The sequence below is a fragment of the Neomonachus schauinslandi genome, chromosome 10 (genome assembly GCF_002201575.2).
Source record: "Neomonachus schauinslandi chromosome 10, ASM220157v2, whole genome shotgun sequence".
Lineage (NCBI taxonomy): Eukaryota > Metazoa > Chordata > Mammalia > Carnivora > Phocidae > Neomonachus > Neomonachus schauinslandi.
The window spans coordinates 21,961,890-21,978,268 of NC_058412.1; the positions used below are offsets into that span (position 1 = coordinate 21,961,890).

The 16,379-nt window shown below is 43.5% G+C and overlaps 1 protein-coding gene and 1 pseudogene across 1 annotated transcript; one reads left to right on the forward strand and one right to left on the reverse strand.

Annotated features, from left to right (window-relative positions):
• The first annotated feature begins 7,639 nt into the window (after positions 1-7,639).
• MRPL33 (mitochondrial ribosomal protein L33) lies at positions 7,640-16,296 on the forward strand. Its single transcript, XM_021697396.1, has 4 exons — positions 7,640-7,731; positions 8,588-8,606; positions 10,337-10,443; positions 15,996-16,296. Exons 1-4 carry the CDS (start codon positions 7,710-7,712, stop codon positions 16,043-16,045), a joined length of 198 nt encoding a protein of 65 aa, XP_021553071.1. The 5' UTR covers positions 7,640-7,709; the 3' UTR covers positions 16,046-16,296.
• LOC110587428 lies at positions 11,737-12,527 on the reverse strand (annotated as a pseudogene).
• Positions 16,297-16,379: the final 83 nt, after the last annotated feature.

Genomic DNA, 16,379 nt, shown 5'->3' on the forward strand with positions numbered 1-16,379 from the left:
TGGAATTAATCCTATAGCACAGATGAGTTATTTCTGGACCTGGGGCCTCTCTGGCCACCTACCTCCCCACAGGTTGGTGCAGTCCCCGATTCCTATAGCAGACCTACTTAAGAAGGCCGGTGTATTTTCCTGGTTGCATTGTTCTGTAGCCTGCTAATCTCCCCAGATGAGACAGTTTAACATGCTCATGTCTCATGTGGCCAGAGATATGCTCTGTGATGGCATCAGGACCAATCTTGTCCTGGGAAGAGGACTAGGCAGAGCTTGGCCCTAGTAGTTAGCTTCAAGTCATGGTGGTTCCTGGCTCCACTCTGGCCTCTTGCCTGGCTCCAGAAACTGGACTCTTCCCTTGTCCATTCACTTTATAAATATTGGTTGAGCATCTGCTCTGCGCCAGGCCCACAAATATGGCAGTAACTAAAACAGATGGAAATCCCTGCCCATCTCTGACTTTTATTTCATTTTAAAAGATTTTATTTATTTGATAGAGAGAGACACAGTGAGAGAAGGAACACAAGCAGGGGGAGTGGGAGATGGAGAAGCAGGCTTCCCGCTGAGCAGGGAGCCCGATGCGGGGCTCGATCCCAGGACTCCGGGATCATGACCTGAGCCGAAGGCAGACGCTTAACGACTGAGCCACCCAGGCGCCCCTTTTATTTCATGTTAAGAAACTGAGTCTTGTCCTACCATTTTGTCCCAAATTTCAATGGTGGTTCCCTGGTCAGTAAGCCACTTCTAGAACAATATCTCTCAAACTTTAATGTGCATGCGAATCACCCGGGGACCTTGTTAAAATGCAGATTCTGATTCAGTAGGTCTCAGGTGGGGCCTAAGATTCTGCACATTTAACAAGCTCCCTAATGATACTGCTAGGATGCTGCTTGGCTTCACCTTGAGTGGCAAGGATATACAGCCAGCAATATCAGCACCATCTACAAATTTGTTAGAAATGCGTATCTTCAGACCTTGCTTCAGACCTACTGGCTCAGAATCTGTCCTTTAACAAGATTCCCAGGAGTTGAGAAACAGCAATCTAGAGCAGTGATTCCCAAAGTACATGCAACATCAGAAGCTACAGGTGACAGTTATAAAATCCCTGTGGGTCTCGTTCCCCCGCCCACGAGCTGTATTACCTGGCAGTGAGCACCCCAGGTGATGCTGATGGATACCAGGTTTGAAAACCTCCAAAGCATTTTTGGAGGACAATGTCTGAGCTTCATGGGACTGGAAAAAGCCTTAGAGATGACCTGATGATAATCATCTGAGATCGTGGGCTCCTCCGACGTTACCCTCACACAAGTCCCAGATAAGAAACTGAGGCCAGGTTCTTGCCTAGGGTCCCATGGTTAAAATGGCAGAGTCTGGCCTCCAGCACATGTGTAGTTCTCCTTCCACTGCAGCCCTGCTCCCTACCCACCGCGGGAATGCCTCTCCTTGACCCTGACCCAAATCTTTCCCTCCTCCAGTGGCGAGTTTCAGCCCATTACCTCTAAACCTCTACACCCTCACCAGTGCTCTACTGCTGTCCTCTCCTCACCCATAGCACCTACCAACCAAACCACACATTTAGTTGGTTGACTTTCCCCAAAGACCGTTCCTGTCAGCCTTTTGATAATGTTTGCGGCTCTTCTTGGGGGCAGGTGAAGTATGTGGGTGGCAAGGGTGCTGTCCTCTGGACTTTCATCCATTTTCAAGAAGGCAGTTGAACTTTCTACTCTGTCTTCCATTTCAGTGTCTCTGATAAGTGTTCTGCAGCCTTCTGGAATGTATGTGAGCACCTCCTCTGTTGGCTTACAGCTTCAAGACTTCCTCATTCTTTCAGATTGGCCACTTTCTCCCCTCCCCACCCTACTCGGGTAGGTGCTGCTCACCATGGACAGGCTTGGAGCTCATGGTCTAAGATAGGGGTCTTAGCTCGGCATCAAGATACCTGAGCCCAGTCCTTGAGTGTACGTTAGAATCTCTTAGGGAGCTTAAAAAACCTGAAGTTTGGACTGCACTCAGATCGATTAAATTAAAACCTCAGGGTGGGAGGTAGGCATCACTAGTTTATGAAGCTCCCCAGGTGATTCCAGTGTGCAACCAAGATTGAGGGCCACTTAAAGTCCAGGGGAAATTGTTTCTGGATAAGTGTATGTGCATTTTCTGGAAAAGCTAAGATGTCTATGGCACCTTCTGCCTTCCCTCCCTCCCCTCCCCCCAGAAAAGGCTCAGGGACTGGTCTAAGATAATAAATAAGCAGGAAGAATTTACCAATTATTAAGGAAACACCAAATGTGTGTGTTAACTAAATAAATAGGCATTAATATGCAGAGCAGAGAAAGTGCCTATAGGTGCTTCACAAGTGAAGGGGACCTCCGGAGTGTTCTGGCTGGTGGGATGGGAGAGTCTACCTCTCCCAATTAGCCAGGAAAACCATGTGATTTCAGATGCTGCCACTCTAGGGGTCTGATCACATCCCTTAACTCCCCCCCCCACAGAACAAAAGCTTGGCTCCCAACCACAACATCCTGGTTCTTCTGTGCCCTTGCTCCAGCCATCCTTTCTAGCTCCTCTCCCTCACTTCTTCACACACCCTAGCCCCAGGAGGATGCTCACTGTCCAGTTTTTAGACACTGTGCCTTTGCTTCTGTTCTTTCCCAGGTTTCTCCCACTCTGCCTATCTCGGGGTGGAAGGAAGGTTGAAGAGACAGAGAATGGCTGGAGGCATGTTTCCTGAAGGTGCTCAGTTCATATTTGTCAAAGCCAGTAGGGCAGCCGCCTTAGGAGCTCCTGCTTGGGGGTTGGAGGGATGATGTGCAGAGATTCAGAAGCTCTGGACTTCAAGGGACTTAGATGCCAGTGGGGGGAGGCAGACCAGTAAGAAGCGCAGGGAAGCATAATAGGCGCTCTGAGAGGAATCTGTGGAGGGGACATGTTGGGTGGGAGGGGGAGTCAGGAGAGACTTCATCCAGAAAGGGACTGATACCCAGCAGGCCCCAGTGAAAAGAGATGGGACTGAATTAGGAGGCTGAGGCTAGATTATGGAGGTCATTGAATGCCAACCTGAGGACACCCACCACACAGATTGAACCCAGGTGGTGCCCCCAGGTCTTGCCAGCTTTTAGTCTTGCTCCCTCAGGAAGTCTTTGCTGTAATACCAATCTGTTGAGGCATAGGACCTAATTGTGAGGCTGCCTCATCTGCCTGGAGGTGTCTATGCTTGGGAAGGTGCCAGCTTTTTGCAGGGAGCCCCGGCCATCTCCTATAGAGTCTCCTTCCCCACCCCGCCCACGTTCCCAGGCCCCTAGGACAAGTCACTGACCCGTAGATAAGAATAGTGGCTGTACTTCCCAACCATAAGTCAGGTGAGACATAGGTATGACAGTGGGCTGGGCAATGGACAGTCAGGGACCTCCCAGAACAGGAGAGGAGGGGAATAGCTTCTGGATCTGGGGTTTGAATCCCAATGCTAAGCACTGGGAATGCAGTATTAACTGATGTAACACAGACACTGTGTCTAAAGCTCTGTGAGAGTAGATGTTCAATAAATGTTCTCCTCCATCTGCTTTCCTGGGCTGACAATCCAGGTGAAACAGCTGTATCCCCCACTCAGCACCTCCCCCCCGCAAAGAGATGCATGCCCCTCCTCTAAGGTCTTCACCCCTTCTGCTTGGGTTGCCAGGATTCTCTAATTATTCTATACTTTAATAAGGCACAGAGGGCTCATTATGTAAATTCAGGCAAAAAAAAAAAAAACCACCCCAAAACCCAAACCATGAATCGCATCTGTATTAATAAACATTTTAATTAACACTTACCAACTGCCAACAAAGTGTTAGATGTAAATAACAGGTGGATGCAGGTTGAAGTAATGAGACTAGAAAGCCGCTGCTTCCTTTCTACTCCATCCAGGAATTTCAAGAGATAGTTCTTATGCTATCTCTTTTTATTTATTTTTTATTTTTTAAGTAGGCTCCATGCCTAATGCATGGAGCACTTAAAAAACTCATGACCGTGAGATCAAGACCTGAGTGGAGATCAAGAGTCAGATGCTCAACCACCTGAGCCACCCAGGCACCCCGATATTTCTTTCTAAAATTTTTTTTACTTATTTAAGTAATTTCTACATCCAATGTAGAGTTTGAACTCATGACTTGGAGATCAAGAGTCACATGCTTTCCCAACTGTGCCAGCCAGGTGCCCCCCGCTGTATCTTTTTAAAAACAAGCTTAGGGCGCCTGGGTGGCTCAGTCGGTTAAGCGACTGCCTTCAGCTCAGGTCATGATCTTGGGGTCCTGGGATCGAGTCCCGCATCGGGCTCCCTGCTCTGCGGGGAGCCTGCTTCTCCCTCTCCCACTCCCCCTGCTTGTGTTCCCTCTCTTGCTGTGTCTCTCTCTGTCAAATAAATAAATAAAAAATCTTTAAAAAAATAATAAAATAAAAACAAGCTTATAGGGCGCCTGGGTGGCTCAGTTGGTTAAGCGACTGCCTTCGGCTCGGGTCATGATCCTGGAGTCCCGGGATTGAGTTCCGCATCGGGCTCCCTGCTCGGCGGGGAGTCTGCTTCTCCCTCTGACCCTCCTCCCTCTCATGCTCTCTGTCTCTCATTCTCTCTGTCTCAAATAAATAAATAAAATCTTTAAAAAAAAAAATAAAAAAAATAAAAAATAAAAACAAGCTTATAGGGGCGCCTGGGTGGCTTAGTCAGTTAAGTGTCTGATTCTTGATTTCAGCTCATGTCATGATCTCAGGGCCCTGACTTCAGGGTTGTGAGACTGAGCCCTGCATCCCTCCATGCCCAGCATGGAGCCTGATTAAGATTCTCTCTCACCCTCTGCCCCTCCCTGCTCAGTGCACACACACACACACACTCTCTCTCTCTCTAAAAAAAAAGAAAGAAAAAACAAAAACCCGAAGCCCCCCACAAGCTTATAAGTTCTCCTGAACCCTGAACTACCAGTATACACTTATCATTGTTTGCCATTTAAACATGTTTATGAATAATTTAACATTTGTATGGTGCCTCTCATCTCAGATTCATTTATTCAGTTCATTCAGCAGCTAGTCAATATGTGTGGTAGGCACTGTTCTAGGCACCAGGATAGAGCAGTGAGTGAATAAGACAAAGTTCCTGATCTTAGGAACTTTACATTGTGGCGGGCAAAGACAGATAATAAGGAAATCAACAAATACACACACAAAATATTCAATGGTGAGAAGTGATGTAGGAAAATATAAAGTGAAGTAAGGAGAATAGGGAGAGAGATTGAGAGTGTGTGTGTGTGTTACTTTCCTTCTGTGGCCAGGGAAGGCTTCATTGATTAGGTGACATTTGAATGATAGAATTTACTGATTGATTACATATAGGGCATGAGAGAAAGAGGTGTCAAGTTGGCTCCTGGGCTTTTTACTTGAGCAACTGAAAAAATGGAATTGCCACACACTGGTATGGGGGAAGCCTTAGGTATGGGAGAAGCCTTAGGGATACAGAGCAAGTTTGGGAATTTGATTTTGGACATGTGCTGTCAAGTAGGCAGTTAAATATGCCAATCTGGAATCCAGAGGAAAGGTTGAGACTGGAGATATAAATTTAGAAATCTTCAGCCCCTAGATTTTTCAAAACCCAAACTAGCTGTGACCACCAAAGGAAGGAGTGTGGACAGAGAAGAGATCCAAGGACTGAGCCCTGGGCAGGCCTCCACTGAAGGGTGGGTGAGGTGAAAACAGAGAAAGAATTGCTGATGAGGAAGGAGAAGAACCAAGAGAGTGGCTACCTGGACACCAGGTGAAGAAAATTTTTCAGGGAGGAATGAGCCACTGTGTAAAATAATACTGATCGATGCTGAGGAACATAAGGCTCAAGAATTGACCATGGGGCTTGGTGCCGTTGGGGTCACTGGGGCTCTCACCAGAGTGGCTTCTATGGAAAGGAGGAAGGAGGGAGGCAAATGTTTGATGCCAGATTCTGAGAGAGAAAGATGTTGTCTTAATTCATTGATTGGATACTGTTTTTGAAGAAACCAGCTAGAAAAGACAATTTGAATATGGACTAGATATTAGGAAACTATTGTTAATTTTTTTAGGAGTGAAAATAGTATTATAGTTATAATCTTAGTCTTGACAGATACCTACTTAAATGTGTAGGGGTGAAGGGTTGTGATATCTGCAATTTAATTTCACACAGCTTAGCAAAATATATATATATATATATAAAATATACTTATTTATTCAGAACACATAGCAGAATGTCAACATTTGTTGAATTGGGCATATGGTGTGTTCACTGTACTATCCTTTCAAGTTTTTGATATGTTTGAAATGCTATAGAAAACTTGGGGAAAATACAGACTCTGGGCCTCACGGGTGGCAAATGGATTTTTTAAAAGACCACAGGCAACTCTGATATATCATCAGGGATGAGAACCACTGATCCAATGCCCCACTGAGCATGAAACTGCGGTGTGAATAGTTGAAAGACTTTCCAAAGGACAGAACAAAGGCTCAAATTCATGTGTCTTGGCTTCCAGTTCTATGTACTTTTCTTGTATATCCTCTAAAGGAATTTCTTAGATAAGAAACCTGACCTTCTTGAACACCTAAAACTCTTTGTCAGCAGATGAATTGCACAAGGTAAAGGATTTGGGCACTTAGAGGATGCTCAATTGTTAAGAGTCAGGTTATTAGAGGACCAAAAATCATTAGAGGGTTAAAAAACTGTAAGGCACTAAGGGCAAGGACAGTCCTAATTTAAAAAAAATGAATTGTATTGAAGAGTTAAATTTTCTTTCAAATAATTTTATTACTTTTTGTGAAGATAATCCATGAGATTGAATTTTCACATGTTTGTAAGATTTAATATATAGACAAAATCATAGCTTAGGAAAAAATTCGAAAGTCCTATTATTAGTTGGGAAATGAGGTTACAGATGAAGTTCTTGGTGTTGAAAGAGCCCAGGTTCCTTGCAGAGAGACATGAAGAACTGAAGAGGCATATCAGTAGTAGGTCCCAGTGTCTAGTGGGAAAGGCATGAGTCTTGGCAGTCAGACAAGACCTGGGTTGGAATTCTGACTCTGCCATTGACTAGTTTTGTGACATTAGGATAGTTATGTGAGCGCCCCGCATCTGTTATTCAGCCCCTCTTGCAGGCACTAGTTGCTCGGATATAGCAGTTAACACAAGATGCACAAGGTGCTGCTCTCCTAGAAATCCAACAGGTAATTAAGGAATGGGGGATATTCAGGTGGGGGTTCTAACTCCAAAGGTACTAAAAGCAGCTCTTAACCAGGTGGAGATGAAGTTGGACCGGGAGAGGCAAAAGAAGGCAACATATTAAGGAACTGTGGGGGAGCCTAGTAGCCTGGAGCAGCTGAGAAACACATACAGTTCCTGTGGCTTTAATGCAGGTGATGGCGATTATTTAGTGAAACAAGTATGGAAAGACCTAACTCTGACCCAGAAGTAAGAGGCAGGGCTTGGGGCGTGAACCTGAGCGCTTTAAACTCTCTCTCTGCCAGGGAAGGGGACTCCAACCTCCAGCACCACAAAAGTAAAACGCCTGGCCTCTGAAGAACCCAAGACAGGTGGCGTCTGGACTGGAGGCTTATGCGGGGGGCGTGGCTTCAGGCAGCTACCCGACGTCCTCTTCCGGAACAGGCCTGTGCCCCGGAAGCAGTTGTTTGCTGAGCGACTTTGGTCCCGTTTAGGAGACTGCGTGGGTGTTGTCACCATGTTCCTATCCGCGGTCACCTGTAAGTGGGGTTGGAGGCGGCGGCAGGGCCTGCGGTGAGGGCGGGAGGAAGGCGTCGGGACGGTGCGGGGCCGGGGGCGCGCGCCCGGCCGGGAAGCTGCCGCTGCGACTCTCCAGGCCTTCTGGACTACAGCGTCCGGCATGCCTCGCGGCGCACGGCTTTGCGGGGCGAGTGGTGCTTGGGGTTCTGCGGTGCTAGTTCTCGGTCCCGTTGCGGTCCGAGACAGGGGTAGTCGAGGCTGGTCAGCAGCAGTGGGGCGCTTTCTCCCGTCTTCCGTACGGATGTGGTAGCACAATCCCTGCACGTCCTAACTGGGAAAAAAACCCTCAGAATTTTTAGTTCACTCGTTTCGAACCCTGAAGATGAGGAAATGGCTTGAGAAGGGCAGTGACTTACCCTAAGTCAATACAGCTGGGCTGGGAAGGAAGTGTCTGGCTCCCCAAGGCCGCCCTCTTCCCTGCACCAGGCCAACTTCTAGGTTAGTTTCCCCTCCACCTGATGTGATGGTTGTTGCAGTGCATAGGTTAACTTGTCAGACCAGTGGCTTGTTCCAGTGCAATTTTTGGACCTTGGAAGAGGAACATGTGGAGCAGATCTTAGATATGAAAAGTAACCGGTCCAACTGAAATTGTACAAAAGCATTACATCCAGAATTGTGTTGCTCTTATTGGATCTTTTTCTTCTTTCTAGAATCCTAGCGGGATCCCTACAAGCTAGGGAGTAGTTACTTGAGCGACAACCCATGGCCTACTTTGTCACTTACATATTTATTACAGACATTTATATGAACTTTGCATAAGAAAGATAATAAGTTGCTATTTTCTTTTCTCTTTCAACCTTCCTCTCTGCGAGAAAGTTGCCAAGAGCAAGTCAAAGTAAGTAAGGTTTTTCTTTTTTTTAACTTTACTTGTTTATGTTTGGTTTGTTTTTCCAGCCCCTGCCAGTACATCCTTATGTTAAACTAAGCATTTGGTCTCGATTTTCTGAAAGTTGGTGTGAGGATTACTTAACTTGGTGAATTGTTTTGGTTCTGTGAACTCTTTCAAAAAAATTTTCCCTCCTGCCCAACTGACCTACTTAAGTGAGTGTTCAAATAATTGAAGGAGCTCTTGCTGTCTTGTTCCTAAACAAACCATCACGGTTCCCATGCTCTCTTTGGACTACCATCATATTTCTGTTTCCTCAGAGGGAGGACTGAGGGCCATTTGTCTGGAGCCCACTACAGGAGTCTGGCTGAACAAGCTTTGATTTGATTGAACTACAGTCAGTTTTAATGCGTTTTGTAATCCTTTGCATTCATGGAATAAGCATTTCAAAAATAGCAGATTAACGATTCTGTGCTGTACCAGAGAGACTATAAATACCAAACTGATCTCAAAATACATTTTGTAGACAATAACTGAAGTAGGATTTTCTGTGTTAAAAATAGGAAAATTCTTTTCTAGAAAAAAAAAAAAACATTCTAAAGCAGCCGTTGCTTACAACCCAAGACACATCACAGATCATAAAACTACGTTTTTTGGATTAAAGTTAATGAAAAACATGTAAGTTATTGTTTTCTCTCAGATAGCTTTTATTCATACTGCTTTTCCCACAGTCCAGTTATTTATGTTAGAATTCCCCACCTCCAGGTTCTATAGGAATCTCCTATGCCTTTGGTTTCTTTAGAGGTACTCCCTGCCTCTTATTTTCTTTGTATCCTTCTTGTGACATCTGTCAAATATGTCTTGCCTTATAGACCTTGTCTACACAACTCACCTTCCGTACTAAACTGTTGGTTCCTGGGAGGGGCAGCCTTACAGAGCTTTGCGTTTCCCATAGTGCATTCCGCAGAGTAAGCACTTAATATGTATTTGTTGAATCTTTTTGAATGAATGACTGTTGTCTTTCTTAATTAACATATTGTGTGCCTCTTATGTATGAGGCACTGTGCTGGACATTGAAAGGGAGGCAAAGATGTGTAATGTATTTGTAGATGCTACAAATTCTTTTTGGAATTAGATGAGAAATAAATAGCATGGTCTACATAGGGAAGCCAGGCACATGAAAAATAACAGTATAAGGTATTAAAGGGTCTAGTGAGGCAAAACATGAACTTTATGTTTTGAATGACTATAAGTTAATCGAAATATGAAGGGGAGCAGGGTTTTACGTGTTAGCAGTGTAAAAGTTCCAATCTTTTTATTTTGTCTCTTCTGATTGTACTCCTGTTGCACATCCTGGAAGATAGGGCTCTTTTGATATAGCCATCTTTACGATTTCCTGACTGGCCAGCTAGGGTTGCCAGTACTTTTGTATTTTCCCCCTTCCTGACTTCTGCTCCTTCTAAGTGGTGGGTGTCTGAGTCTGTTCCCACATGTGGTTTGATTTTGTTGATTGGTTAGTTGATTACCAAGGCACTCTATAATCAAACAGACCTTGGGAATCAGAGCCATTGAAACTGTGGTTTTTGGAAAATGTAGGCTGTCTTAGAACTGAACCTTCTTAGGGCTAAGTGATATTCCACAACTAATACTACTGTACAAAGTTTTCAAAATGTGCCATCCTCCCATGACTGATTTTAGTCTATTTCCTCAGCTTGTAATAGCTTATTTTTAAATCTTAGAACCATTCTGGTGAAAATGCTGAGCCAAGCTGGGACAGGTTACTCCTTCAACACTAAGAGAAGCCGACTACGGGAGAAACTGACTCTCTTGCATTATGATCCAATTGGTAAGATTCAGAGAAATTACTCCACAATAAATTCAAGTGCTTTCAAGGCCTGTTGCCCTTTCCAGACTGATGCTCTACATGTCTTGGCGGTTTTGTGGTCCGTTTGACTCTGTAGCATTCAGTCAGCCAGTGAGTATTGAATATTTACTATAGTGCCAGTTACTCTCCCAGGTGTTGGGATACACCAGGACACAGTCAGCCTCAGTCTCTGAACTCTGGGTATTTACAGTCCAGTTTGGAAGGGAGAGAAAGAAAGAAAAAATGATGTTCCGCTCAGTGCTTTGAGAGACACAAGCAGGATGCTGAGATATAGCATAAAGGTGGGGAAAGGCAGATTCCACCTTTATCCTATCCTTTAGGTAGGAAAGAACCAGCCATATAAAGAGAGCAGGTGATACTGTTCAGGAAACAGAAAGAAAAGAGTGTCTTTAGATGGTGAGAGAATATTCTCCTGGGATCGTCTAACAGTGGCAAGCGGTTAGGTACAGATTTGAATTAAAGTATGGTATCTATATATTAGTGCAGAAATAATATAACTATATATTATTTCCATTTTGTACCCTCTGCTAAAATGCCATAATAAATGGTAACTTTAAATGGTCTCAGTAGAGGGGCACCTGGATGGCTCAGTCAGTTAAATGTCTGCCTTCGGCTCAGGTCATGATCCCAGGGTCCTGGGATTGAGTCCCACATCGGGCTCCCTGCTCAGCGGGGAGCCTGCTTCTCCCTCTGCCTGCCACGCCCCCTGCTTGTGCTGTCTCTCTTGCTAGCTCTCTGTGTCAAATAAATAAATGAAAATCTTAAAAAAAAATAAATAAATGGTCTCAGTAGATAGAAGTATTTGTCCAAAAGAGATAAGTGTTCCCAAGGCCAGATTGCCTGCTTACAAACAAAAGACAGCAGCTGATTACTATTGGTAGAAGCCTAATTTTGTTTTTGGATTTCATGAGCAGATTTATATAAAGTAAACTAGCAAACAAATTATTTATTTTAAAACTTCAGGCCATTCGTTTCATTTTTGTGCCCTTGGTTCTGAATCGCCTCTTGATAATTGCTTCTTAATAAGAACTGTACTGGAGCTTCTGGATTGGTGACCGTGTAGTGACTGTGGGAGAGTGACCTGCTGGGAGAGGGCGTAGAGGCTGTGGCGCCCCTTCCTCATACCTGCCCTATGCGTCACTTCCATCTGGCTGCTCCTCAGTAACTAATCGCTGGTAGCTGGTATCAGGATTTTTCTTCTTTTTTTTTTTAATCGTGTTGTGTTATTTTTAAGTATAAAGACTATCAGTCACATCACCTACAGACCATGTTAACCACTGCTCTGGCTGCCAGTCTCTTGTCTGTCTCCTAAGCAGTGGTGAGGCAGATACCCTTTCCCCGGGGAAGAGAAACGATGGTTCGTTGCCTTTGCCAATAACAAAAACGTTGGGGAGCCAGTGGCAAAGCTCTTGTATTGGCATCTTTCATGTGAACTACATCAGAAGAACCAGGGTGTCTTTCTCTGTCTGTGATCACACCACTTCTTCCCAGGTTAGCACCTCCGGTCACCATACACAGATTACCAGTGTCTAACTTGATGACATCAGTCATCTTTCTAGTCTCCAAATCAGTCTGAATGGTGTCCTTCACCTTGATGAAGGGATCAGGATAGCAGATGGTGTGAGCATCATGGGTCACCAGGTGAGGGATTCCTTTTGTCCCCACAAAGATCTTCATTTTGCACAGCTTCTACTTGGCCTCCTCAGGTGTACTATGATGAACAGCAGTGTGACCCTTTGTGTCCTACATCAGACGGAAATTCTCCCCAGTCTTGTCAGTGCTGATGACATCCATAAAATCAACTGGGTAGATTATATCAGTTTGGACCTTGCCATCAGTCTTACTAAAACACTGCATACAGATCTTCTTGACTTCATCTGTTAGGGTATGTTTAAGTCTGTTCCTTAGAAAAATGATGAGAGGGAGACATTCAGTTTATGGGGACCAGTAGATGGACGAGGAGCAAACACACCAGTCAGTTTATCCAGCATCCAGTGCTTTGGAGCCGTCACATGCTTCAGATACTTCTTGGGACCACAAGCCATGGCTGTGCTGGGCACAAAAAGAGAGCACAATTGAGTTGAATTGTAAGACACCCAATTGGTGATCAGAATTGAATTGGTACCAGAATCCTATTTCCCAAAACTAATCCATTATATAATGAAATACAGATACTTAACCTCATAATCAGCTTTTTTATTAACTAAGAATAAGGACTCGTAGACTCTTATTTCTGGCCAAGATGGAATAATAGGAACCGAATCTCCCTTCTCCCTGGAAACAACAAAAGGACAGTCTAGGCAATAAAAGTGGCCCTGAAAGAAAGGAGACAAACTAGTATTTGTGAATAATTAGACAAAATGGGAAATTCTGTCTTGTTTGCTTACCTACACAAGTCTTGTATCTTCAGATGTTATGAGCACAAGTACCTGTACTCTCCAGGCAATCTCTCTTTTATAGATGAGGAATCTGATGCCAAGGATCTTAATCAGGGACACACCGCTAAAATATGTTACAAAGATTTGAACTCAAGACCGTCAGACTCCAGTGCCCGGGCCCTAAATCACTCTATGTAGGGACCTATTAATGAGAGGTTTCGCAGGAGGCTAAAACCTACCTACCAGTGCATGACTTCTGGGCAGGCTATTAGTGCAAATCCTGGCTAATAGCTACATTCATAGCTGCCTTCAGAGCTGGTGCAGAAGGTCTCACAGCCACTGTTGAACCATTCATTATGCTGCATTCATCAATGGCTAAGAAAAATAAAAATAATACCACCTTCAAAAAAAAAAAAAGGTCTGTACCAGTGTGAGGAGGCATATAAAAATGGCTCTGAGAAGCCCAGTTATAAAATTGGATAGTTTCCATTCTTTAACAAGAATAAAATTCCCTGCTGTTTTTATGGTGTTATAATTTCTGGTTGTTCTTTATCATAAGATAAAAGGAATTCTAGGTTTGTACCTGATGATTGGGAGTCTGAATTTCAGGATGATACCTCATATGGTAGAAAAATTATTAGAATGATAGGGTATGTGTCTTAGTCCTTTTGGGTTTCTATAACAAAATACCACAGACTAGGTGGCTTGTAAACAACAAATTTATTTCTGAGTTCTGGGGCCTGGGAAGTCCTAAGATCAAGGTGCCAGCATGGTTGCTTTCTGGGGAGGGCCCTCCTCCTGGCTCGTAGCCTGTGCCTTCTTGTGTCCTCACATAGTGGAAGGGCAAGCAAGCTTGTGGGGTCTTTTATAATGCATTAATCCCATTCATAAACACACCCTCATGACCAAAGCACCTCCCAGAGGCCCCACCTCTAATACCATTGTGTTTGGGGGTTAGGATTTCAACATCTGAATTTGGGGCAGGGGGGTACAAATTTTCAGACCATAGCAATATGATACGGAGTTGGTGTGATACTTTTCTCCCTCTGATTTATTTGTATCAGCTGGTGAAAACTCAAAGTGATGAACTTTAAAGTAATTGTTTTTCTAGCATTTAGCTCCTTTAGAGTTTATTTTTAGGAACTTGTACAACATTAATGTTACTTGAATGACCTTTTATATTTTCAGTGTGAAAATGTATCAGGATTTTCATCCTTAGTATAGACGTGTTAGGAACTTATTATTTGTCAGGTTGATTTTAAGTTTTGAGATTGGGAAAGAACAACCATGAACAATTCTGATCCTAATTGAAAGTGGGAGAGAAGACTCATATATAAATTTCAAACAGACTGCTAGAACTTTTCTGATAAGGAATGGTCTAAGCCTTGACAGCACAACTTTGTCTTTTCTGAAGAAGAGAATGTTCTGGGATAGTGGACTGTCTGGCTTTCTGCCCACCTACTGAATGTCCCGCAGGCTAGCATGATAATCGCCGTTCAGCCTGCCCCAATGCCCAAGGTACCAAATAGCTTGGCAGTCCTCCCAGCAGATGTTATTGCAGTGAGTAAATGATTAGTTTAAGGGTAATGTTTTGTTAGTCTGCTTTTAAAGGAAATCAGGTAAAGACAGAAAAGTTCCCAATTATCTGAGCATTCATAGTATACTCTGGCTAGAACCAGCCTCTGTCTTTTCAAACTCCTTTTCCTCATAAAGAACTAGATGCTAATTTCCAAGGAGGAAGGATTAAAGGCTGAGGCGTAAGCTTATTAAACTTTGCCAAATGTATGAAGGCTTATAAAGAAAATGAAAACTTGTCAGTTTTGATTCCTTGGATGACTAAACAAGAAAATATAGACTTTAATTGAAGCAGAATAGATTTAGGTTAGATGTAAGGAAAGAACTTGACAGATTCATTCTTCTATGAATTAGGCAGCAAATATTTTGACAGAAAATTAATTTATGTTTATGATTATGGATAGCAGTATGTCATTTCAATTCAACTGTATATCCAGCAACAACCCTGTGAGGGAGATGGAGTTACCCCCCCTCCTAGGGAAGCGAAGGCAGAACATTTTGAGAAATTTGCCCAAGGACTCACAGCAGATATAAATGGTAGAGCCAGGGTTTAAACCCAGTCTTTTCAACTTCAGGCTCCCTATTTTTTCTATGACATGGAGCCAAATTAATCTTCCTATTATTACTGTTTTTTTAATTGGAGAGTACTATAAGGCATTATAGGAACTGTGAAAACCTTACTGCCCAGCATCCAGTCTCTGATCTTTCATCCAGGCAATTAGTACTTTTTTAAAGATTTTATTTTTATTTATTTAGAGAGAGTACGTGTGGGTGTGCGTGCATGCGCACACACGCACATTAGTTGGGGGAGTGGTAGAGGGGAAGGGATAGGGAGAGAGAATCTTGAGCAGACTCTGGGCTGAGCACGGTGCCTGAAGCAGGGCTCCATCTCTGACCCTGAGATCATGACCTGAGCTGAAACCCAAGAGTTGAATGCTCAACTGACTGAGGCATCTAGGCGCCCTAGGCAATTAGTACTTTCGGTTTTGTTTCAGAGAGCTGTACTGTTATGTTATTTTCAATAATGAAATTTTGGTTATAGTTTTCATTCTATTACCATACTAGAAATCCATATTTGGGTATTAAGCCATCTCTGGAAAGTACACGATTTGATGTGTATTTACTCCTCTAGCCAGACTGCCTTTTCTTCCTTGGTCTGCCCAGTTCTTGTTGCTTTTTTCTCTGGAGTCCAGCTCTCAGTCTGGTCTTGCTCATCTCCTGCAAGAATGTTCATTAACTGGGTGAAGACATTGAGTGTTTTCCATGTTTTGTTCCTAGTTTTGTTTTTTGATTTGGATATTTCACATTGGGGGAGAAATAACCGTGTGGGGTACCAAAGATGCCATTGATCAGCTGGTGAGCTTTCCCTTGATTACCTTCCCATTTTCTCTAGGTGTCTCTGGCCTCTGGGATCAAGGAACTGAGTTTGCCAATCTCTTCCATTCCCATGTCAGAGGAATAGTAAAAGGAGAGAAAGGAGAGTGCTTGTGGTCTGATATGTATTTTTATTTAAAAATGGTGATGGTTTAGTTTTCTGCTACAACCATTTTTCTCTTACAGTGAAAACAAAAGTCCTCTTTGTGGAACAGAAGAAAATACGTTCCCTCTAAACAATGGATTGAAAACGAGTTTGATTTATAAATGAGAATACTGAGGGTGGGATACTGATTCAGAAATTCTGCAGCATGTAATAAAAGAAGAGGAAATGGCACGGAATCACTGCCTCCTGTGATTTGAAGGCCATTGTGAAGAAAAACAATGTACTGAAAGAAAGTTCTTCATATTAGGACATATATCATTGCATCACATTTATTTATCTCTCTGGATATTTTTATAGCCCTTAATAAAAAATATTAAAATAGCCTGTGCTATTGTCTCTTGGTGATGTTTCCCCCCCCACTCTTTGAAATAAAAAGCAACTACATTACTGAAGAATAACCATTG